General features: G+C 51.6%; 2 protein-coding genes across 3 annotated transcripts in view; both read right to left on the bottom strand.

Moving 5' to 3' along the window:
• Positions 1-11494, bottom strand: part of RABL6 (RAB, member RAS oncogene family like 6) — a 51418-nt gene extending 39924 nt beyond the window's left edge. Inside the window, 2 exon segments of the mRNA XM_079324187.1 lie at positions 3666-3800; positions 10996-11494. Of these exon segments, the coding sequence (XP_079180313.1) occupies positions 3666-3800; positions 10996-11125 (265 nt within the window). The 5' untranslated portion in view covers positions 11126-11494.
• Positions 11495-12322: 828 nt separating this feature from the next.
• On the bottom strand, positions 12323-18775 carry AMBP (alpha-1-microglobulin/bikunin precursor). Of its 2 annotated transcripts, none has more exons than XM_079324109.1 (10): positions 18632-18775; positions 17296-17438; positions 16951-17027; positions 16361-16474; positions 15644-15745; positions 14983-15020; positions 14067-14145; positions 13814-13981; positions 13485-13661; positions 12323-12470 (listed from the first exon to the last, which is right to left on the bottom strand). In XM_079324109.1, the coding sequence occupies exons 1-10, from the start codon at positions 18680-18682 to the stop codon at positions 12439-12441; spliced, it is 981 nt and encodes a 326-aa protein (XP_079180235.1). In that variant the 5' UTR covers positions 18683-18775; the 3' UTR covers positions 12323-12438. The 2 variants fall into 2 exon arrangements, with proteins under 2 accessions (XP_079180235.1, XP_079180234.1); XM_079324108.1 differs by lacking the exon at positions 18632-18775 and adding an exon at positions 18051-18236.
• Positions 18776-24395: the final 5620 nt, after the last annotated feature.

Here is a 24395-nt window from a genome sequence, read left to right as displayed (position 1 = left end):
AGGACTGAAAGCACATAGGAGTACAGTACCGAAAAGTTCTGCTCAAACCACTGCATCCCACTAATTAACTCAGTCCCTGAATATTTCCACAGATAATCAAACCAGGTAGGTTAAAGTCCAACCTGTGAATCACTCACCTGACACCCAGCCAAGCCAGCTCCCCCTGCCAGGCACTGGCACTGCAGGATCTCTCCCTGTGCCCCTGCAGGTGCTGGGACACAGATCAGCTACTGGAGGTCTGCCCCTGATTCCTGCCCTGCAGCTCACAAGGCAATCCCAGTGCCTTTCCACAATCAAGGCTTGCTGCAAAAGCATAGGAGATATTTGCCTTTCCCAAGTTTTGCATGGGCTCAGGAGCAGCCCAGGAGGCTCCCTGTTCTTTCCAGAAGTGCCATGTGAAGCAGTACATCAGGATTAACAGTTCAGAGAAGTGAGCCCTTGGGGTGACAAGGCTCACTCTTGGGGTGACCCAGGGCCTAGCACAGGCACTTTGCTCCTGAGATCTCCATCTCCTTCCCAGGAGCCAAACATGTCCTCAGTTAGGATGTGTTGGCCTGCTGAGTGATTGCCACAGAATGGACACCCTGCTGAGCAGCAACAGTCCTGGAAGTTGGGGAGCTGAACCCCCTGACCCCACAGACCTACTTTACACCCTTCTGGCTGAGGGAAAGGGCAGAATTTCTCAAAGCAAACTGCACAAGACCCAGAAAAAACGTATTTCCACACTTTTTTTGCTTGCACACAGGCAGGAAGATCTTCCCTTTCATCAGTAATGTCATTCCTCATTATCCTGATCATGCAAGAGGATAATTGCTTTAGTGCTGCTGCTTTGGCTCTGGTGTGTGACTCATACTCAGCAGTGTCTCACCCGAAGGAGCTTTGTGGCAGCAAAAAGAATGCCAATTTATCCTTTCACCTCCCTAACTTGGATTAGCACAAACCACGGATTAAAACACTCCAAAGATCTGTCCTGAGCTGCTATTTGAACAGATACTCTACGGTCATTGGTACCCTGAACACTGCTTTCCCACAAAATGATGGAGAGCCACGAAAAGACTCCAACTGCATGGCAGTTCATTTAAAAATGAGAATTATCACATTATGGGTAGGTTCATCACTAGGAACTCACAGCCCTCAGACATTTTTCACCCTCGTTCAATGACAGGCTTCACTTTCTATGCTCTGGATCATAAATCCTACAGTGCAAAGCAACTCTGCCATCCCTCATTCCCATCCCTCAGACATTCAAAGGACTTGAGCACAACTATTTGTCAATTTTTATTTCAGACTCCCTTTTTCAGGCTGCCAAACAGAGAATAAAATTAGTGACCAGTATAATCCAAAAAAGTGTCCCTTAGGGTCAGGAATGGCAATTCCTTACTTGGAAAAAATTACAAAAACCCATTACAATTGGCACAGAAAAGCAACTTAGTTCATTCTGAACAAGAAGTAACTTAGATTCTTTATGAATTCAGATTCCCTTTATGAATTCCTCCAGTATAAAATTTCTGAATGATAAATTTTGAATCTAAAATGCAATTCTTCTAAGACCTGGCAGTGTAAGAATCCTTCAATATTTGACAGTGATTTAATTAACATCTGTAAATATTTGCCATCAACTACCTCATAATGTTTATTCAAGGTAACCTGAAAGCATGAACATAGGAAAAACAAACTTTATTTTTCCTCTACAGATTAATGTGGCCAACAGAGCAGGATTTAGATCTGAACCAAGTACTCTGAAGGCTCACATCATCAGTTGTGGATGGAAATTTCTCACAGCAGGAAACAGGTTTCACAATGTCTTTAAAATGGGGGTTACTTTCTGAAACATATCTTACGAAAGTCAAGGGAAAATTTCCTACATTAGTGGAAATTATTAGTAAGACAATAGTACATCGCTTTACAATGTAAAAGAAACACAAATGAAAGCCACAATTTCAGGTACAGCTTTACAGGTAGTTTTACAAGGTCAGCAACACTTCACCTTGAGAAAAGTCCATCAGCAACTGTGTCAGCTCTGGCTGGGGAGCTCTACAGAAATGCAGCACACCAAGGTTAGAAATGGGCTCTAGAATTAACCTATACACCTGTGTGTTCTCAGCACATAGCAAAGCCAGCCTCAGGTGTAGGTGCTTCCTACCCCAGGATTGCATCAGTGTTGAAAGAGCAGTGCCTGAGCCTTGGCTCAGGGAAAGAAATGCAGACAGGTGAGATGACTGATGTTCCTCCAAAGACCTTTTTGCATACACACATTTTGTACCTGTTTGTGGATACAGCTAGATATGAATAAGACTCCTAAAATAAATGCCAGACTCCCAGGCTGCATCCAACACAAGTGTTGTGTTACCTGCAGCCATCAGAAAGGAAGTCCAGCTCTGATGCTTTAACGCATGATACTGCAGAAAGCCACAATTAACACTCAGTGCATTCACTACGCTTGGGTATCTAGGAAAGAGAAATTTTATTTCTTACTCTGATCTAAGTCTGTTTAGGCTGAAGCATTCAAATTTGATTTTGGAGATAGTTTCCACCATCTAACTTGTAAGCTCTGTGTTCATTCCTCAGTAGCTGATGTGCTGACATCCTGAGAGGAAGGCAGAGGAGTGAGGGGAAGGATGCCACAGCGAACATACACCATGCCAGGGGTTTGGCTGCAGATGGGAAACACCTCTGTGTGGCAACAGCAGATCTGCTGGTGAACACATCCTGTGGCTTTGTGAGCATTATCACGAGACTTGGGCATCATAGTATCACCTTGCAATTCAAATTTGGTGGTGAATCAGACACAGCACTCAATTTGGTGCTCACTCCACTGCACAGGGTATTCTCCCAGCTAGGAGGAGTTGGGCAGTACCTGATTCAACAGAAGATCAGAGTGAGGCAGATGGACAATGTCTGATAATGACAAACAACTGCTGACCCTTTTTGCACAGCATACTCAGTCTTACAGAGCACTTTCATACGAGCTCATCTCACAAGGCTGTGGCATTCTTGGGCAGCAACCTGAATGCTAGACTTAATGCACCGTTGAATCACAACCCTCTGCAACTTCAGTGCCTGCAGTGTCTTCTCTAGGTGGGAAAAGGCCTTTCACAGCTGCTTACAACCGGTAAAATAAAAATTAAAACCACACCTGATCACTCAGACTGCAGCAAGAACTTAAAAAAGGCACCGGCATTTCTGTGCTTCAGTAAACCAGCCTACAGCTAACAGTACCACAATAATTTTTGAAATCTTCCCCAGTCACCAGATGCTCTTTATATTTTCATCAATGAAATCAAGTTTGCACCATGTATCCCCTTCTAGGCAACACAGCAACACCCAAAGCAGAGGGAGCCTCTGAGACAGATTTATACAACAACCCCGCGTAATTAATATGTCAAGCATATTACAAATTTTTCAAATACTTTGACCACCTATTAAATACTTCCTTTGAATTGTGGTTTCCATGGACGTATTCTTTAGCACTTATAACATAGAGCATCTGACAAAATTAAAAACATGACTGAGAAACTATGAATAATAAATTAAAGAGAGTGATGAGAGACCATTTTGTCTCCCAAACAGACAGAGAAGAAAAAAACAAATGAGGCTACAATGGAATTTATTGCCCCAAGGCACCATCCCATGACTGTCACTCCCTCCACCCTCTTCCATCTTACTTTTGTAATTCCAGTGGATGCTGGTGACTTGGATCTCCTGAGTTGGAATATATTCCTCAATAAATTTCTTCCCCTGCAGTCGGTGCCAGAGTGTGGTTTTCCCAGTGTTCCTGTCCCCCCGGATGACAATTTTCACTGGAGAAAACAGCAAGCAGACAAAGTGATTAAACACAACATGAAGAATGCTGTGAAAACATGCTAACTTTTTGCAAGCATTATTCAGATGTAATTAGTCCTCCCAAACTTCACAGGCATGGAGGGGTTGTTAGAAAACATGAGCCTCAGTCATTTGAATCAGTGTTTATTCAGTAACTCACACCAGCTCAGCAGAATGAACCAACAGCAGGGTTAAATCTTCAGAATCTGCACAACTTGAGCCAGCTGAGCCTCTGCTCTGTGATGGACACACTTGACCCCTTAAGCAAACCAGCAGCAGTTTGGTTCAGGCTTTAAAGGAACCAAAGGCCTGAGCCATGGCTGGACCAAGAATTCCTTGGGAAAGACAGAGAGGAGCAGTGACACAGCCAGCATTGGTGCACATGAGCTTGGAACATCACACCAACCATGGATTAACACAAGAGTAACAGGTGGCTTTTCCAAAACTCGTTTATCAAGAAACAAAGAAAGATGTAAGTACAAGGAGTCTCCTGCAGACCCTTCCCATGGAATGCAGTCAGACCATGAGCGCCTGTGTTATGTTAGCAATACGACAGATGGGATGAGCCCTCCCTGAGCTCTCTGTGCCCGGTGGTGCAGCTGCATGGTGGGGATCTCCCCTGAAGCCAGGACACCTCTTTAACTTCTCCTCGAGGGAGAGACCTTTTACCCCTGACAGATCAGGAGTCTAATCCGAGCTCTTTCTAAACTGTGGCTGGACTGTCTGCCTGTGAGTCCACCCTTCAACTGGAACACCTCCCTAGGTCTGATGAACCTTATCTCAGAAGAAAAGATCCCTCCTTGCCCAACAAATCTCCAGTAAGGAACTGATGGCATGTGGAATTAATACTGATGAAATTGATACACAGTGTTAAATATAATAAACTCTGCATAGATAATTCTATTAGACATAAACTGTCCAAGTCCAAGCCTGAAACCAAGACTTGACCCAGAAGCACCTAAGCTCCATCATGAGTTTAGAAAGGGGGTCCCCTTTGAGCCTCATAACTGAAGAGGTAGGTGTCTGTCACTCATTCCACTTCAATTCTAACTTGATTTTTCCTTGGGCTGTTTAGTGCACGTGGTCAGTACCAGAGTGAAATACCTTTGTCAAGTCACACTGAAACAATACCATATCTAGACCACTTTTGCTCATACAGCTGCTGCTCATTCTTTATGCGATCCAAGCCACCCATTTGCAACAACCTTCCATCCTCCTGCCTTCTCTATCTCTCCCTGATCCTTATTCCCACTTTGTCATACCCCACTCCCTTGCTGGCCTTTTCTGCCAGGCTCTTCCTTCCATTACCTCCTCTATAATATCCCTTTCTCCTTAAACACTTCTCATGCCTTGAGAGAACAGAATCACAGAATGATTGAGGTTGGAAAGGACCTTCAAGATCAACTGTTCCAACATTCCCTCAGCACTACCAAGGCTACCAGTAACGATGTCCCCAGGTGCCACATCCATGTGGTTTTTAAATCCCTCCAGGGTTGGGGACTCCACCACTGCCCTGAGCAGCCTGTGACAGGGCTGGACAGCCCTTTCAGTGAACAAATTTTCTCTAACAGCCAATTTAAACCTCCACATATGCAACTTGAGGTTGCTTCCCCTCCTGTTACTTGTTACTTGCTAGAGGCAGCTGACCCTTACCTGGCTACAACCTCCTGTCACCACGCTCTTGTGTTGGTTGCTTCGGTTTAGGCAGAAACTCTTTCAAACTCTTCCAAGGAAAGCAAGTGTTCAAAATATCAAAGATTGTAGCAACTGATATAATGAACTTTCCAGAGTCAATTCAAATGATATCTTGTTCTTTCTGAAAACACTACCTATTATTTTCTAAATTTTCTGTTACATTGTGGAATTTTTTTTTTAAATGACATCTTTGTTTTTGCTGGCAACCATATGACTACTGGAAAACCTAAGCTTACCAAAATGGATTTTTATTCTTGTGTTTTGATTTGGAGCTATGATCCCCTGGAAAATGGGCCACCTCAAAGACATCTAATGGCAGTCAGGTGATTAGCATTAGGTTGTGCATCATCATTTGGGCAAGGAGATCTGAGACAGAAGGCTGCCTTCTGCTGCAGTTCAGGAGCTGCTGCAGGCATTTCAGAGAAGAGCTGAAGGGGTCATCTTCAAGATAAAGCACACAAAGCCTGTGGAGGAATTCCATCTATTGCTGCAGTTCCACTGTGCTTTTGTTGTAGTACAACAAAAAGCACAAACAGAGGTTTATTCTTTTTCAGAGCTGTTTATTCTTTTTCAAAATTACTTACCACACCAGGATAATAAAGGCAAAAATGAACACAATATTTATAGGTGACTTCACTTAAAGATCTCAGAGCACCTCTGCAGACACAAGAAACAAGTTCCTGCATTTCTTGTCACCTTGTGTATGATTGTTTTCTACTTACAGATGGTAAGACAATCAATAGAAAATACTCTTGATTTTCTGGAATCATGAAGCCAGTGTGTGGCATAGGCAGAATTTGTCCCCTTTCAAACCCAAAGCTTTCCAAATGCTTCCCTGTCTGACCTAAAATGTTCAAATTCATATCCTGTCCTGTCCCCCTGCCCCGAATGCAGCATGAGATACTAAAACAGAGAGTTTTAAGGGACAAATAGACCTTTTCTTAAACAGCCAGGCTGCTCTCAAGGTGCACTTTCAGGATCACTACCAGATGATAAAGTTGTGAGCTCTTCCCAGAAGGGACAGTCTTTCCTCATGCCAACACCATTTTTTATGCACTTAAACATGGAACTGATTCAAGAAACTGAACTGGCTGAGAAATAACCACAAAATTATCTATTTTCAGTTATCTTCTCTAGCTCCAGTGCCCAGCTGAACGAGCAGCATAAGCACTATGTGGGAGGCACAGTTGGAGTGCAAGGGAATCTCCCTCTTGCCCTAATCAGCTCATGTTTAGATCAGTGCAAGGTGCTTGTGGCACCACATGCTCAGTAGGAGTAGATCCAAGGGCCCCTTCCAGCTCCAGCACTCTCCATTAGGATCTCTCTTCTCCTACATAGTGAACGAGTTCTCACTGACTCTTTTCCTGAAGAAAGAAAAAGTCTTTAAAAACAGAAAGGAAGAAGGCAGGTGACACAAATCGCTTTTAGCAAAGTCTGTATTTGGGACTTTGGCTGGGGCAGGTGTGCTCAGTGACAGGTACCTTCAAGGCAGGAAGGCCTGAATGAGCTTCCAAGCACAGCCAGCCTGGGCTGTGGCTGAATGTGGAAAGAGGAACAGTAATTACAGGTGAGGTTAATACTATTAAGTAAAACTGTTGCCTTATTTTGAAGTAAAATCAGTACTTACTGCAAACAGCCAGAGGTTTGTAGCAAAGACAGAATTATCTGTGAAAAGAAGGGCAGGGATGGGGAATAGATTAAGAGGCAAGGAAAAAGCTAAACAAATAACTTTATTAATATTTCATTGCATCAGGAAAACTAGAGAGATTTCCATTCTCCAGATGGGGAAACGAAAGCAGAGCAGCAATGAAAGATGATACAGACCCAGAGAATAGGTCTGAGACCAACTAAGAACTAGATATCAGGAATTCCCAGCTTTGCCCACATTCCTCCAGGACTCTGCAGAAGAAAAAAATCCCAAAACAAATAACCTCATGGAAAGGTTCATAACTATACCCTCATTAAGGTCTTTGGGATTTCACCTGAAATGCTTTAAGCTTGTTCTGCTGCCAAAAGCATTACCAACTGCTCCACAGACACTTCCCATAGGCACAGGCCAGCAGCAGGCAATGCAGGGCTGGCATGTGCTGCACAAACACCTGTGTCAGCCATAGGAGAAAACAAGAGAATGTGGGAAGTGGCAGGAAGAAGAGAAGCTTTCCTTTTGGGAGTGGTGCTGAATGAAAATACTGAACAATGAGTCTGGGAACTACAACTCCAAAGCAACACAAAAGAAGTAAGGGCTATAATGCTTACTAAAAAGGTACACGTGTTAATTTTGTCTTATAAGGAATATGTTAGGCAGAAAAATTAACAAGGAGAATGAGTGGGGGGAATTCTTGGAGCTACTGCCTTCGGTATCCCCACACCAGTGACTGTTCAGCTTGTGTTCCACACACACACAGCAGTGGGATTTGTCAAGTGACACAGTGTGTAAAGCCCAGAGCAAGGGTTCCATGTCTGGGCAACAGAATAGATGAACATTTGGCACCTTCATGTCTTTTGTTCCTTCCCTGATCAGCAAATTCCAGGACCATTGTTTGCCCATCACTGCCCTACATAAATGGTCACGTTTGAGCACCCTGGTGCTTAAAACTAAGTTCTGCTACTGCTCCTGTAATTTGTTCAAACAAGCACTGCTGCCAAAGGGCATGAGAGCCACTTTCTTTTACTTGATCTTGTCATGCTCTCTCACAGGGCCAGCACAGCCCTTGGAACAGCGAACAGCCATGAAGCACACCTGATCCAGGGTACCCCAAACAGGAAAACAAGAGCAAGTTTTCACAAAGACTGGTTCCCCAGCCCTGGAAACATGATCCTTTATAAACATTCCAGCTACGACATACAAGGCACAGACCCATGTCATTTTCAGCTCTGTGCTTTCTGAGTGCTCAGGGAACTCTGGTGTTAACTGGATGTGAACCACAGCAGCTGCAAGCAGATGGTATTGAGCGTGTTTGTGCTGGAATGCAGTATGGAAATGCTTTTGTTTTACAAAAGAATGTCCCAAGCAAAGGACATGATTGCTACCAAAGGCTGGTACTGATCTCTGCTCTCACAATTTCATTAGAAATCTAAATCTTTCCACCCTGCAATGCTCTTCCTTTTGAAAAGCTGACTGTGTCAGAGAGGGACTGTCAAAACAAATCATTCGGGTTCAGCTTAGTGCTCTATTCTACCCAGGGTCTGTAATCACCAGTGTAATTAAAACACCTCACAGCCTTCAGCATTACCTAAAACACAGGGCTACCTGTTACAAAATGTACCTGAGAGCTGCAGGGCTGGCACAGCAGGGACTGCTCTGAGCCCAGGGAAGTACCCAGAGCCAGGTACAAGGCCTGTGTCCCAGCCTGCTTCATCAGGAAACAACCCAAGGTATTCTCAGCACACTATTTCTGGGAAGGAAACAGGTTTCACTCAGGATATGATGCAGCAAAGAAACATTTCTGTAAAACAAATCACAGTGCCCTTTGGTTTAGCTTTAGGCAGTTTCAGGGAAACAGAGGAGCTGTAAAAATCTTTGTGCTAACGGTGGCCCCAAACCATATACTTCACTCCTCTGCTGAATGTCAGGAATTTGTCAAGAAAGGAGAATTGGCAATGCACAGGATTTGCAGTTCTGCCCTTCCTGAGCAATGGCCCTTGTAAAGACATTCCTTCACAGCCCACCTTCAGCTGAGACCACCTCACAATGCTGTAACATTCCCCATCTCCCCAGTGCCATGGCTGTTGGGGGTACCTGGAAGCCCTTTTGTAAGCCAGGCTGTATGTCCTATAAATATTATATAACAGTGATTCTGGGAAGAGTTACTATGGAGATTGGAAAGCTTGCCTTAAGGCAGTGAGAGAAAGCTGCTGTTTTCAGCTATAAAGCAGTAACTAGAACACAAATGCTGGTAAGACAGAGCACAAACCAAAAACCTTTCCTGAGGCAAAAAGCATTGAAGGCACAGTTAGCATTTTTGGCTTTGCACAAATGGCCATTGGATGGCAGGTGCCCATCCACAGATCTGGCATGATGCAGTTGCCACAGAGCAGAGCTGGACCCATCCTGTGCCAGCAGGATGCAGCTGATCCCTGCTGTCTGCAGCACAAACCTCTCCTGTCTGAGAAGTCAGCTCCTGGCTGTTATATAATTCAGAAGCTGGTATTAGCTACCTGATCTCCAGCACTCAGCTGCCCATGCAGCACACAGGTCTCTTCTGGGCCGTGGCCACACGAAGCCTCTGCACACACCAACAGTCTCAGACCAGCAGCTCTCCAGTAGGTATTTAAGGATGCAGTGCTGTGCTCCAAGGCAGTACTTTCATCCTCATCCCTATTTTTCACTGGAAATCCAGTCTCAACAATCACACTGCCACTTTTCACATTCAGGACTGCTTGCTAAGACATTAATTTTATAAGTTAAACAGCACTGGCATATCTGCAGATGTGCTATGGATAAAGGCACCAAATGCTCTCTTTAGTAATGCAGAGCACTTTGAAACAAAAGCACAGCCAACAGTCATAATATTAAAAAAAAGTAAAAAACACCCCAAAATCCAAAATGTAATGTCTCTATCACTGTTTCAGACCAAGAGCCAACAGAAGCTCTATTCCTCCAACATGTGTGCCTCCACAGAAATTATCCAGTGTCACATTTACAAATCAGTCTTTTTCCCACCTGCCAATCTCTCTGCCTTCTGTAATCTGCCTCCCCTGCCTGCCTAGATTCACAGACGAGCTGGTACTCACAGTGCTCTCTGGAATAAGCTCTGTTTTCAGCAAGGCATAACTGCTGTCCCTGTCTCACAATTGTTACTTTGGGACATATTTCACATACTTGCAATGCCCTCCTGAAACACTGTATTAAAAATCACCTTTACTGAGCTGGAAGAGAAAAATGCAACTCTAAGCCTTACCACTGAGAGGAAAAGAATCCTGAAAGCGTTCGTCCAGAAAAGAGCAGATGTATCAGTTGCAGAAAAGACAGCCAGGATGATGTGCCAAGGGCACACACAGGTATTCACTGTCCATCTTTTAATAAAGCCTGGCAGGGTTGAGCTTTTTAATAGACTCTTACCATGCAACCACTACAGCTTAATTATAAACACCATTATCCTGCGCTGCAGGGAAGGTCACCCAGGCACTCAGGGAATTTACCATCGTGCTGCTCGAACTGACACAAACTGCTGCACCAGGCACTCTCTCCTGTGCCACAGCCGGCAGGCAGCGCTCAGGGACGCTGCTGCACCGCGGGTCGCGAGCCCTGCACCAAAAGATAAAAGTTTCCTATCCCTCACTCCTCCCACGAGCTCCAACATTGAATTCCAAACTTGGCTTTGAGCGAACACCAATAAAAGCACCAAGCAACACAAAGAAAGCTCACGCGCTCCCAGCCCCTCTGCGGTCCCCGGGCTCGGCACGGGCAGCAGACAGGGCCGCCCGCCCCCCCCCCCCGGGCTGGCCGAGCCGCCCCGGCCCAGCGCTCCGACTCACTGTTATACTGCACTCCCTTGGCGAACCTCCTCTGCAGCGCCTGGTTCATGGATTGCAGCCCCGCAGGGATGTTTTTGTCGCGGACCGCAGCCTGGTCCGAGCCCACCAGCTTCTTCAGGGCCGAGAACATCTTCGTGGTCGCACACCAGCACCCCGGGGAACGGGCCGAGCGCGGGCTCAGGGGCCGGGCGGCCGCGGCGGAGGCACGGGGCGGCTCAGGGCTGCGGAGGGGCCGGCCCGGCCATGCGGGGCGGAGGTGTGCGGGCCCAGCCCGGCAGGAGGAAGCTGCGCCGGGGGAGGGGGGGGCACTATCGAGGCATGTCCCGGGGCCAGGCGGTGGAGCCGGTGCCGGGGGCCGGCGCGGGGCGGTGGAGCCGGGCCGCTTAGCCCCGCCGGGGGCCGGCACCGAAGGCCGGGCGTGGGGAGCGGGGGCGGCGAGAGGCTCCCGCCACCGCCATGTTGGCTCTTCCGCCTCACCGCGAGAGGCCGGGGCACGCGCGGCGCGGCTACGGCGGCCGGCGGGGGACAAAAGGGCGCGGAGCGCGGTCGCCGCGAGAACCCCAGGGAACCTTCCCCGTGGCCTCCTCTAAGGCCGAGTGCGGCCCAACCCGCCCAAGACTCCCGCAGGGTGACCCCCATAATCCCAGTCATGCCCTCCTGGGACTCCCACAGCCCCCCAAGACTCTCGCAATCCCCTCCTGCCAGCTTCACTGCCCCCCACCCCTGACCCCCATAACCCCTCACGAGGCCATCGCAGCATCCCTGGGAGACCGCCCTCAAAACACCTCTAATCTCTTCCAGGAGCACCTCTGCCCCCTGGGACTGCCATAATCCGTGTCGTCTGCTCCTGCGCCAGCCCCATTATCCCGTGACCCTCATAACCCTGTAACTCTTCTGTGACCCCTCAGGGTCCTTTCTGACACCCCGTAATCCCATGCTGCAAACCTCACATCAACCCCCGTGATTGCCCCCTCTCCCAGTGCCCTCCATGTCAGCCACAAACGGGTCTCTCCAGTCCCACCATGACCCCGAGCCATCTGCAATCCTCTGGGAGGAGCAGACACTTGCACCCTCCCTTGCTGTCCCCTTCCCAGCAGCTCTCGCCCAACCCCTGGGAAATGGGGGCTGGACCCGATCCAGCCCCTCAGCCACCCCGGCCCTGTGTGGGCAGAGGCAGCGGGCTGAGGAAGGGGCAGTGGGGATAACCCAGTAACCCCACAGAGCTGGGGACACCCACCAGGGAGGCCAGAGAGGACCCCACAGCAACTGCTGCCCCTCCTGCATCCCCCCACCCTGCTTCCCACCAGCTTGAGGATTGACACTGGGCTCTTTGGTCACATGAGAGACATTTACTGCTGGAGGAATCTCCTGTGCTGCCACAGCTGACAGCACTGTCTTGCAGAACCCTGGTGCTGGGTGCCAGTCCCTCGTCCTCTGCCTGCATCAGTTTGAGAGATGCAGGAACTCCTCGTCCTCTGCAAGTGGAGAGACACAGCAGGTGATGGACAGACTCCAAAATCTCTCATCACCCTGCAGCCACAGATGATGGATGCTGCTTCCCACTTTTTCACTGCCACCAGTGATGGACGAGGGTAGCAGCCTAGATTATCTGTGCACACCCATGCTGTCCTGCACTTCCTGTCCCACATGTTGGTATTAATGTACTTTATATTGCTAGCAGGGATTATAAAAGATGGGTTCTGCCCTAAGACAGGCTCCATCTCCCTTCCATGGGGTCAGGCCAAGTCCCCAGCTCCTGCACTCCTGGGAACAGGCTCACTCAGGGCTGGATGTAGTGGAATATATTCAAGATTCTCTGCATGAAGATTTTCTCTGCCACACTCCTGACAACCTGGTCATCACTTCCCCTGACAGCTGAGTGGTGCCTGTTGTGTCTCCCAAGAAGGTTCAGTATGGAAACCCCTGCACTGGCTGGAGCTGGGGAGCCTGGCAGGTGTCACACCCCCAAAAGGGCCCTGGGTTGGTCCTTTGTTGGTTCCCACCCCCTCCAAATCTTTCAGCCCAGGGGCTGTTGCCTCCACTGCTCCCCACTGCACCCCAACCTGCCTGGGGATGTTCTTCCTCTCATTAAGACCACACTGAAGTTCAGTGACGACCTCAGCACGTCTGCAGCCTGCCCAGCCACCCTGTGCCTATACTGTTTGTGGGTTAATGGCCCTATTTCCCACCCAGGACGGATCCCTCCTAGGCACAGCACAAAACCATCCCACACCCATCATGGACCCATGTCAAACCCATCTCAGCCCAAGGACACACCCATCCTGACCCAGAATGATCCATCCCAGGCAGAGCACGAAACCAACCCAGACCTATTCCAGAGCCAGACTGATGCTGAACCCATGACAAACCCATCCCAGGCCCATGAGGGACTCTTCCTTGACCCATCCAGAGCAAGGACAGATCCATCCAGGACCAGGACAGGAGGTGGTGCAGGATGCTGCCCTGGGGCGGGGGGCCAAGGGGAATACCTGCCAGCTGAGGAGCCCCACAGTACTCCTTGCACTCCTTCTCCGAGTAGAACTGGTTCCCATTGCCTTTGCAGCCTCCATAACTGAAGGTGATGCACTTGCCCTGGGCTGCATCGAAGGCCCAGCGTGTCACCAGTGCCTGGCAGGGACCTGGGACAATAGGCAGCCTGCAGGCAGCTGCAGGACAGAAACTACATGAGGCAGGGGCTCCAGGGACCCCCACACCTCCCACATGTATGCCAGACACGTGGCATTCAAGGCAATGCTCAGATCCTTTGCGATGCCTCAGCAAAGGCACCTGCAGTGCCCCGGCCCAGCGGGGCTCTCACCCTCGGTCCGGCATGCCTGCAGGCACTCCTTTTCTGAGTAGAAGTTGTTGCCATTGCCCAGACAGCCTCCATAGAGGAAAGTTTCACAGGCCATGGAGGAGGAGTTGTAGAAGAAGCGGGAGAGCATCCCGCTGCAGGGCCCGGAGTCCCGGCTCAGCCGGCACGAGTCTGTGGAGCAGCACACCATGGGTCACAGGCAAATGGGAGTGCAGGCCAGGGGGGTCCCAATGCAGTCACCTCCCCTGGGACCTACCTTCCTTATTGCCAATGTAAGTGGGCAGGGGTCCTGCGGCTGAACCCTCCTCCTGGGGCAGGACTGCTCTCCGTGCCCTCTGCACCAGTAAGGAAGCACAGAGCGGCCATCAGTCCCTGCCTGTGAGACCTGCTGCCCACCTCAGGGTGGGCTATGTCAGGTTCCAGCCCTCCTCTGTGCTCCCAGCATGTCTACAGTCACTGATCTCGGGTCTGCAGGCTGTGATCCCTCCACACCTCATGATCTTCCCAGCCCTGTGCTCTTCCAGGATGGGCTCCACAATCCCAGGTTGTGGATTAAGACACCCAAAGTGCCCAAGTCATGCCCCATGCTGGGGATGTGCCTCAATGGTGTGTTACCTGCTCTGGAGTCAACTGAGTTGTTTCTCCTGTGTAAGTCCCATTCCCCCTGGAAAATCTTTCAACAGTCAACCCTGAGAGGCTGGGAGGTGCTGAGTGACGGAAGTTGAAGGACCTGTGGGTGCTAAGCTTCCCCATCCCTGAAGAAAGGGCCTACAGCCTGGCTGGGACATACACAGACAGGCAAGGAGCAAGAAAACACCAGCAATTCACACTGTGAAAAAAATCAGAGTAGGAAAAGGCCTCCACTTGGAAACACCAGCAATTCACATTGAAAAAAATCAGAGTAGGAAAAGGCTTCCACTTGGAAATAAGCTCTTGTGCCCACCAGGACCTTCCCCCTGCAGCCTGCACCTGCCTAGCCCCCATCCTTGCAGACAAAGCCCATCAACAGAGCTGGAAGAGTAACTCCCAGGATGGTCAGTGGAGCCACTGCCCAAACAACATGTCCTGCCCATGGAACCTTCTCCCTGGACATCCCATCTCCAGTGAGTTTGGCTTGGAAGGGATGTCTCTGGCCTTGATCCACTTCAGAAGGTCCCTCCTAGCCTACTCACCTGGGGAGCATTTTCAGTCTCCTGAGGAACACATTCACCTGGCCCAGGAGCAGGAGAGAAGATGAGCAGCATGAGAGGAGATGTGGTCCTGACAATCTCGCCTCAGTGAGTCCAGCACTGTGCATATGCAGGACCCTGGGCAAGGGGACACCCTCCCACTTCCACCCAATGTTCTTCCCCTCTTTCTGCTTTCCACCTCCCACTCACAGAAACACCATCCTAATATGGCTATACCTCCCTCCATCTCCCCCAAATTCCCACGCCCCCCTAGTTCCCCCCAAAATTCTAATACACACACACACACACACACCCTCCATCATGCTAGCCCCTTCTGAACCCCAGACTGAGCAAGGAGCCTCTCAGGTGCTGGCAGCACCCAGCCTGGGCACCAAACACAAGGGTCTCATGCCCTTATCCCAGCACAGTGGTGTGGCTCCATTGACCTGGTAGCCCAGCACAGACCCCTCTGACTGGAAGCTGATTTCTCTAGTGGAATCCTGACTCATACATGGCTTTATTTCCTTTTCATCCCATGCTACCAAAGCATTTGTCTCTCTTCCCTCCACCTTGACCATCCCCCATCTCCCCAGCTTGGCAGACTCAGAAGAAGCAGCTGGGGTGTTCTGGCAGCATGAGAGGCACATGCCTCATGGGAGATTACCTCTGTTGGCCAGGATGAAGATGGAGTCTTCAGGGATGCCCATCTCCAGAGCTAGCTGATGGAAAGACTCAATGAGGTCCTCCCGCAGCTCTGGACTCCTCCCTGGGAAAGAGAATGGGCTGTAAGCAGGGTTGGTGTGGGAGAGCAGCCCCCAAGCACCCACTGAGCTCAGGTGGCTGCAGGCAGGTGGATGCAACATGAGCCTCCAAGTCCTTTCCAACCCAGAATCAGGGAAGCAAAGACCGAGCCCAGCCATTGACCCAGCACTGCTATGTCCACCCCAAAACATGTCTCTAAGCTCCACATCTACATGTTTTTTGAACCTTTCCAGACACAGTGATGTCACTGCTTCCCTAGACAGCCTGTTGTTCTTGACTAGCCTTGACCAAGGGCTTGGACAAAGTGGGTTTAATGTTTCTTAATAATGGAAGACAGTATCTCCTGCCACTTCAGGGCTGGGTTTCCTCTAAGCAGTTATCACCACCTTCATCCCAAACACCATGTTGTTTTGGATGTTCAGTGCCTGATGTGGCTCTCATGGAGCCACAAGACTCCACCTCTGCCATACCAAAGATGAGCTGGTTTAAGTCATATTTCCAAAGCTCATGATCAGGTCCCTTAAGGCCAAAGGAGCTGAGAGACCCTTGGGTGGTGTTTTTCAGCCGTGCTGGACCACCCTAGAGATTGCTTGTCCTCAAGAGCCATGGCCAGACATACCATACAGCTTCAGGGTGGTGCTTGGACCAAAACTGCTTTCCTTCTTCATCAGAATGACAGCGTATTCTTCATAGTTGGTACGGAACACATAGGACTGGATAGACACATGCCATTCTGGGTGAGACAGACACACAGGGATATCATTCCTGCCCCTCGGTGAGATGGAGCAGTGTAGGACAATCCCAAAGCTGGGGGCTGAAATCAGGCATTTAATTTAACAAACATGATTTTTGGGAAGCAGACTCTCATACAACCATGACTCTCTTTAGGCTCCCCAGTCTGAGAGGATTGAAGCCAAGAGCTATGTACAACTGAGATACCACTAATGCTCCTGAAGTGTGGCTGGTCCCTGACTCAGCCTGGGATCCTGTGGACAGGAGTGACCTGCTGCAACATCTCATCATCCTGTGACTATGCAGGGACAGTGCTCAAACAGCCCCTTTCCCCACAGTTTTGCTCTATACTTTGGCTAGAAATGACCCAAACTGTGGAGTGACCTATGAATCCAGTTCTTCTGAACCCCTTCCATCTCTGCCAGCTGTCCCCAGAGCTGGTCCCCATCTCCCAGCCCATGCCTCACCCCAACTCACTGGGGTTGTAGTAGGTGTATTTGCCAGGGGTGCTGGTTTTCTGGTATTCCCCTGAGACTTGTGTGCAGTCACCTTGCCTGGAGAGAGGAAGAAAGCAATCAGCTACTTGGAGGGATTGTTTTCCCTGATTATGGCATGAAAATCATGCCTGGAGTACCAAGACCATGGTGCAGGACCCCTGAAACTGCGATGCCCAAGGCATCGGGTATTTGAGCCTCAGGGCTTGAATGCCAGGCAGGGCAAGTAACCCCTGTGTCTGTCCCAGCCCCTGGGAGAGGGAGCACCCCTGGGTGGGGTGGAGAAGGCTCAAGCACCTCCAGCAGTGCTCCCAGCAGTGCCCCATACCTCAGCCTGGTGCTGGTTGTGCTGATTTGGTCAGTGCTGGGGCCAGGGCCCAGCACCAGTGTGCCCATGCTGAACTTCTCCTTGTAGTTCTTCATCCATTTGCAGGTCGTGCCAATGGCAATGTCGAACCATTTCCCGTACATCTACAGGGAGAAGAGGGAGACATCTGCACCATGAGCCCTCCTCACCAAGGTGGGACATCACCTGGTTTCGTGCAGAGTTTAAATATTTCTGACCCAGGGAGAAACTGGGAGGTGGTGATGCAGGGTGCTGAGGCCAGAGCTGCTGCAGGATTTGGGAAGTGTATCAGCACTGAGCAGAATTTTCCTTGGTTCCCTGACTACGAGGCAGGGCTGGAGGCATCAGGCTGACATCCCCTCATGGTTACCAGTGAGACCCAGACCTCGGCACACATGCAGGGCTGTATGAAGCCTGGCAGGCGACAGGGAATGTTGTGGAGGATCTCCCAGGCAGCCTTCACCCCACAGAAATCCTGCATGCTGAACCACAGACATTCCACAGGACTCATCTGGCACTCGAGCTGCAGCCACTGTGATTGCAGTTTGGCACGATGAGGCCACCCCAGAGGCTAGCACCTTCTGAGTGGCACCCAGGGAATGCCACACTGCCAATGCCTGTCCTGCACAGCCTGGCATGGGCATGGGCATTATTGCCCTTCTTTCTGGAGAAAAATTAAAGAAAGCTTACCCCATCCCTTTTGCCCCCAGAATTATGGGACCACAAACTGCCATTACCCGCTCAGCCTGAAAATTCTCCTGCACTTGGATATCTTCATCCTGGTCTCCGATGGGGGTTCCATGAGCCACAGCAAAGAGGAGGAGGGAAAGGAGACCCCAAATAATCATGGCTTGTGGCTTCAGAGTGCTGCTGAGCCTCAGCACTCCAGTGGGATCCTGGACTCTGCACTGCCCCCACTGTGCAGCACTGTGACCTTCAGACCAGGGCCAGTGGGGCCAGCCAGCCTGCGGGGGGGCTGCCGGGGGAGGTGGGTGTATGGCCAGGGAGCACCACTGCCCTTGGTGGTGGTGGGGATTTGCAGGGAGCTGTGTAGGGTGCAGGAGTGGAGAAGAGCACTGTCCCAGCTACACCAGGATGAGCTTCTCCCTCTTCCCTGTTCCTACATCATGGGACCAGGAGCTGTCTTTCTCTTTTATTCTAGGTTGGGATGTTGGGATTCATATTCCTGCTCTGTCATCCTATAAAGAGCACCAGACCTGATGGATCACTTGACCCTGTGGTGAGGAGAGCACTGAGGGATGCCCAGCGCTTACCCTAAGCTATCTAATCAGTGTCCATGGAATGAAGCCTGAATTACCTGCTCCCCTTTTGGATCCCTTCCAGACAGTCCCAAGCTAATGGCCAACATCCAGGATCCGGCTGGGTGTGACCCATCCCACAGTCGAGGGTCCCTGGGCTGGGAGGAGTGGGAAATGCTGGGTCATCCTCAATCCTTCCCAGCAGTGTTTGCCTTCGTGGGATGATTAACAGAAACCAAACAGCCCGAGGGAAACTGCAAACAGAGCAAAGGGCAAGAGCCCCTCTCCAGGTGGCCACGGCCCAATATTTGTGGAGAAAGGCCAGAGCTGGTGGCACACCGGCAGAAGTCAGCTGGACTTTCACCCTCCACTCCCCCACAGCCATTGACAGGCCCTTGGATAAGGAGCAGCAGGTGCTGCTGCCCGGGCACGGGGCTGCGAGATAGCGGTGGTCCTGGCAGAGACAGCCTGGACATCTCCACAAACAGATCTTCCTGCACATCCCAGTGTGTCGGAAGCGCGAGGCAGACGCAGACCTGCGACACAGATGCCTTCGGTAGCCCCCACTGCTCCTCGCCCCGCCAGCTATCTCTAGAGGAGCATCCCCGGCGCAGCAAAGCGCTGGGCTCCAGCACCCAAAGCGGAAGTCCCTCTCCTGGGTGCCCACGCGGGGTCCCCGCTGCCCCGGTTCCTCTATCACTAGGTGGCAGCCGGCGGTAAGGAATGACAGCTCCGCTCTGGCCCTGCCGCCGTCACGGGCGGGGGGGGGGGTAGGGCTCCCCTGAACCCTCTTCCTGCGTCCGAGCAGCGATAGGCATCGGGGAAGGCTGTGCTTAGAGTAGGCTTGTAAAAGACAGGGAGGGTGACTTTTCACACGGGCAGATAGTGACAGGACAAGAGGAAACTATTTTAAACTAAAAGAGATTTATACTAGATATTAGGAAGAAATTGTTCCCTGTGAGGGTGCTGAGGCTGTGGCACAGGTTGTGCAGAGGGGTTGTGACTGTCCCATTCCTGGAAGTATCCAAGGCCAGGTTGGACAGGGCTTGGAGCACCCTGGGATAGTGGAAGGTGTCCCTGCCCATTGCAGGGGTGTGGAACTGAATGAGCTTTAACGTCCCTTCCAACCCAAACCAGTCGGGAATTCTGTGACTTGCAAGAGGCCATGGTTATCAGGGAAACCTCAGAAGACACTGCCTTGTGTCCCATGAGTCACAGAGTGCTTGGGAGCACATCCCTGATACTCCTCACACAAAAATGTTGAGTGTTCATCAAAGGACGGAGGAAAGAGAGACATGACTGGAACGGGAAGGGAAGTGCAACCCAAATCTGAAGGCTGCAACAGAACCATATCTCTCCTGGCTCACAGGAAGCCTGCAGGAGGGTGCACAGACGTGTCCCTGGTGGAGGCAGGATGGGACTGGCTCTGTCTTTGGCCCAGGGACTTGTGTCCTCTCCCAGTGTGTCCCTTGGCACTTAGCACCCATTAGAGCTAGAGGGCAGCTGCCAAGCTGCCGGTGCAGCACTGCTGGGCTGATGATGGGTGGCAACAGCCTGTGATGGCCTGTGTGTCAAGGCTGGTGCTCAGCCACATCTGGGCACATGAGTTGGCAAGGGGGATGGGTAGTAGAGTGAGGGGGCAGCTGCTTCCCCAGAGCTGTTCTCTAGGACATTCCCTGGGTATGGCTGTGCAGGTGTAGAGGTGGAACCTCCCCCTCACTTGAGTGGCACTTGGAGCAGCATCTCAAAGTGGAGATGGCACAGCCCTATGTCCATCTGGGATCTGTGGGTTGGGTGTCGGTGTGCCACTGGGTGTCCCCTGTGTGCTCTGAGCTGCCTGGTCTATGTATGTCCAGCCAGAAGCATCAGCCAGGCTTCTCCGTGCCCGGAGATGCGGAGACACATCTGCCCGCACGTGTCTGTCTGCACGGCTCTTCTCTGCCTGGCCCCTCCACCCCAAAAGCCCGGGAGCCCTTCCCATGCGTGCCCGGGGTGCGATGCCGCCTGTCCCCAGCCCGGCGCTCGCCCGGTGCCCGAGCCGCCGCCCGGCTGCCCGGCTGTGCAGATGCTCCTCCGTCGCGCCGGGTCGCAGCCTCCACCCTCACGTGCGTCTGCTTTTTGTGTCCTTTTCGCTGCGGGTCGGGCTCTACCCCGTCGCTCCCGCCCCTCCGCCGCCCGCGCCCCCCGGCGCAGCCCCCACCGGAGCCAGCCACACACACAAGTGAACTTTTCTGCGTTTTCCAGCAATTAAAAAGAATAAAGCAACAGTTGTCTCCAGGCAGGGCATGGATCCTGGTGACCCTGATTTTCTGTGTGGCTGGGCAGGGTGAATGGGGCTATTGAGACCCCGATGACTGGCATCTCCACTCCAGGATTGTCTCCTCTTCCAAGTCCCCCTCCCCGCGCTCTCCTCCTCCCTACCCTCCTCCTCGCTTTTAATTTCCTTCCTGCAGAGAGCTGCTCATCCCCTTCCCATTGGCTAAAGGCCTGAAAGGGAATGGAGGAGACAAGGGAAGGATTAAAGACGCTCTGCTTAGGAGCAGGCAGCCTGAATACAAGATGCACCGGCTGGGAAAGAATGGAGGCTTAGTGGGGCACCAGATCAGACCCGCCTCCGCCGCATTCAACCCGACCTACATTCCTGCATTGCTAAGCAGGGACCTTTCTCCCCGGCCAACCCCTTGGAGGGACGCCCCAGACCCCTGTCCCACCTGCTGACGCAGGTAGACCTGCCCAGGATGGTCCTATGACACCCCTCGAGGTGCAGCAACGATGGAAGACGACAGTGCTTGCAGGTCTCCTGAGTGAGTCCGTCTGCCTCAGGACACAATGTCCCCAGCCAGTCCCTGGAATGAGGAGGCAGCTGGGGCAGCCCTTGGAGCAGTCTGGGAGCAATGTGGGGCAATTCGTGTATCTGGGATGTTCCCAGCCCTCGAGCCAGCAAAGCTATTGGCCTCAGGGCTGAAGGCTTTAGAGCTCAAAGGAAGGCTGGAACTTGCAGCAGGGTGGGGTCTGTTAGACCTGGAGAAAGGCTGGGGCACTTCCAGCCATAGTCTTGGCAGCAGAGATGGTGGTGTTCCAGTGCTTGTTAACCATGTTGTTTCTTAGAAGATCCCCTCAAACTCCACAATGTTCCCTGCCCTTCTCAGCACCTCCCAGGGCCATGCAGGTCTGGGTGCAAATGGGGCTGCTCTGGAGGCAGGTCTGGGGCAGGTGCATTCCCTGCTAGGGCTGGTCCTCAGGAAGGGCTGGATGGGCTCAGGGTCACACTGGGAATGAGGGGCCCCGAGGGCAATGGTGGACCATGACGACTTGTCACTGACCCATGAAGAGACACATGGTGAGTCACCCAGGAGCACACTGTGGTATTGGCAGCATCTGAGGCCTTCCATGTCTCTCCATGCCAGGTCAACCCTTTATGTCCTCCCTCTACCTGAGGCACAGGTAGAAGTGAATGCCCTGGTCAAAGTGATGTGGGACCACAACAGTTGGCCACTGTCTCTGCCCAAGGATACTGCATGGAAGCTGGAGCAGCACAGCCCCTATGTGTTTCTAACGAGCTGAGTCAATCTGTAGTTTGCACACAAGTTCCCCATGGGAGGGACCTTCTCCATGAACTGGGAATTCGAGGCTGACTCCTGACTAGAGTTGGTTTCCTTTATGGGATATGAGGAGGTTGTTCTCAGAAGCCTCTTGGGGTGTCTGCTGGCATTTACTCCAGAGAGCTGATTTCTGGGGGAACACATCCCTTGTGGAGCCCAACCCAGAGTGAACAAGGTTCTCCCTGGCCCGAGAAGCTGGGTGGTCTGCAGTGGGAAGCAGGGATGGGGTGGGTCAGCCAAGTCCTACAGCCCCAAAACCTCACCTATGAAGGCACCTCAGGGACCCCATACTGAGGAGCAACTTGGGGAGCTGGGGATTCCATGCAGGGGGACCCTCTGGGCACTGCTCACACAGCCTTGGAGTCCTGCATGGCAGGGACAGGGGTCTGAGCTCCAGTACCCCATGTCTCATGTAGTGGTTAACTGAGGGTTGTCCTACCTCTCCCCATTTTCTGACCTAGATCTCTTGCTGGTCTGGTCCCTCGTGCACCCCAAATTTGTGCAGCACCTGCAGTGGTCAGGATGGAGCCCTGGTGACCAGGTAAATATGAATGTAGGAGCCCAGGGTAGGATATGGCTGAGCCCATGGAGATGGCCTGTCAGGGCAGTCTTGATCACCTTCTGAACTCCTCATTGTACTGGTGCAGAGCAGGGTTCAGGCACCAAAAGACAGCACTGTGTGCCAGCTGAGACACTTCAGGGTGCCCAGGACACCTGGGATGGCTCCAGAACCTGGGGCAGAAGCCAGGAAGGGCATGCCAAGACAAGCAGCAAAATGAGTTTAGGGAAGTTCTGTGTGCTGCCAACGTTCCCCTTCTTCTGCTGTGGAACTCAGATGCCACCTCAGATAGACCCCCATGGTCAGAGCTGAATCCCACCCCACTGACCAAGCTATGCAGGAGGGTCCCAGGTGCTGCTACCTCCTGAACACCACAGGTGACCATCATGGTCTCCATGGTCCACCTGGCATCATTCATTCCTAACATGTTAAATCCATGAATTCAAAACATGTTTCAGTATTTGATACTAAAAGCCCAATCTCCTGGAGTTCTGTGATTCCAGCAGAAACTTAGTCCCTGAGAGGAACATTAAATTCTACCTGGAGGTGAATGTCCATTTCTGTCCCAGAAGACAGAAAAAGAAAATGCCCACCTGTTTTTCCTCCAGAGAATAGTCCCATTCTTTCAGGCATCTCACCACCAGCCTCAGCAGTTGATAGGGACTCCAGTGCACATCCACCTCTATCCCTGCCTCCTCCCGCTCAGGGAATAAGATCAATGGTCTTTGCACCAGAAAGCTGCTCTGACTTTAGGGCAAAATAGGCACAGTGGGTATGAAATCATCAGTTTGGGTATAAGGGATCTCTGTTATCAGCCCAAGGCACCTGCTGTGCTGGGAAGGCACTAGCCATGGTGAGGCAGTGGTGGCTGGTCATTGCTCAGGGGCTGGTGGGCACCATCACAGCACTCTCAGCTGTGCCTGGCCTGGCAGCAGCACTCTCCCTCCTCACCCACCACCAGGAATCAAGAGAGCTGCCCTTGCCTGGGGGTCACCTTCAGCCCAACCTCAACTCTGAGCGTCCCCATTGCCCTGTCACTGCTGTAGCACTCCCCAGCACTGCCAGTGGGCACCCCCAGGCTCCAGTGCAGCCCCCATCAGCTGCCTGTAGGAAACAGGGGCTCCACCCCACCGGAGAAGCCCAAGAGCCCCATGTGGGGAAGAACCCTGGATCTCAGGGGAGAGGCCACTGGTCCCCGTGCGTGGTGCCAGAGGCTTTTGTCCTCCCTCTACTGAGCCCAGGGGCTGGAGCCGGGTGATTCCCAGCCCAGAAGGGATGGAGAGCCCATCCCTCCGCCAGCCCCGATGGAGAGGGACCACGGGGCTTTCTCTTTAATGCAATGCTATGAATACTCAGGGTCTTTCTGCTCGCTGTTTAATGGATTTGAATGTGAAAAGGTGGTGGAATTGGGAAGAGGGGAAGAGAGGGGGGAGGGCAGGCCTCTTTGTTCCGGGATACTGTTCCAGCCTTGGATTTATTTAGCATTTGGAGGGCTCTGGGGTCTTTCTCTCCTCCCCAGCCCTGCAAAGGCTCGCTCCATTTTCTGCCTCATGCTTATTAGCATAGCAGCTGCTCAGGAGAGGGGCTAGGCAGGAGAAAAGGATCGAGGCGTCCGGGAAATGAATAGGAGGGAAAAAAATAGCTTAAAAGGACAGAAGCTTT

Source organism: Erithacus rubecula (assembly GCF_903797595.1).
Source record: "Erithacus rubecula genome assembly, chromosome: 21".
NCBI classification, from domain to species: Eukaryota; Metazoa; Chordata; class Aves; order Passeriformes; family Muscicapidae; genus Erithacus; species Erithacus rubecula.
Note: the sequence above shows the minus strand (reverse complement) of the source record. Positions and strands in the feature narration are given on the sequence as shown.

Excerpts from the sequence above, each read along its gene's own strand:
- AMBP (XM_079324108.1), bottom strand. The coding sequence starts at position 18,161 with ATGATTATTTGGGGTCTCCTTTCCCTCCTCCTCTTTGCTGTGGCTCAT. Across the intron at positions 17,028-17,295 it reads ACAACCAGCACCAGGCTGAG|GCAAGGTGACTGCACACAAG; the intron begins GTATGGGGCACT and ends TCCTCTCTCCAG. Across the intron at positions 13,662-13,813 it reads GCAGGCATGCCGGACCGAGG|CTGCCTGCAGGCTGCCTATT; the intron begins GTGAGAGCCCCG and ends TCTGTCCTGCAG.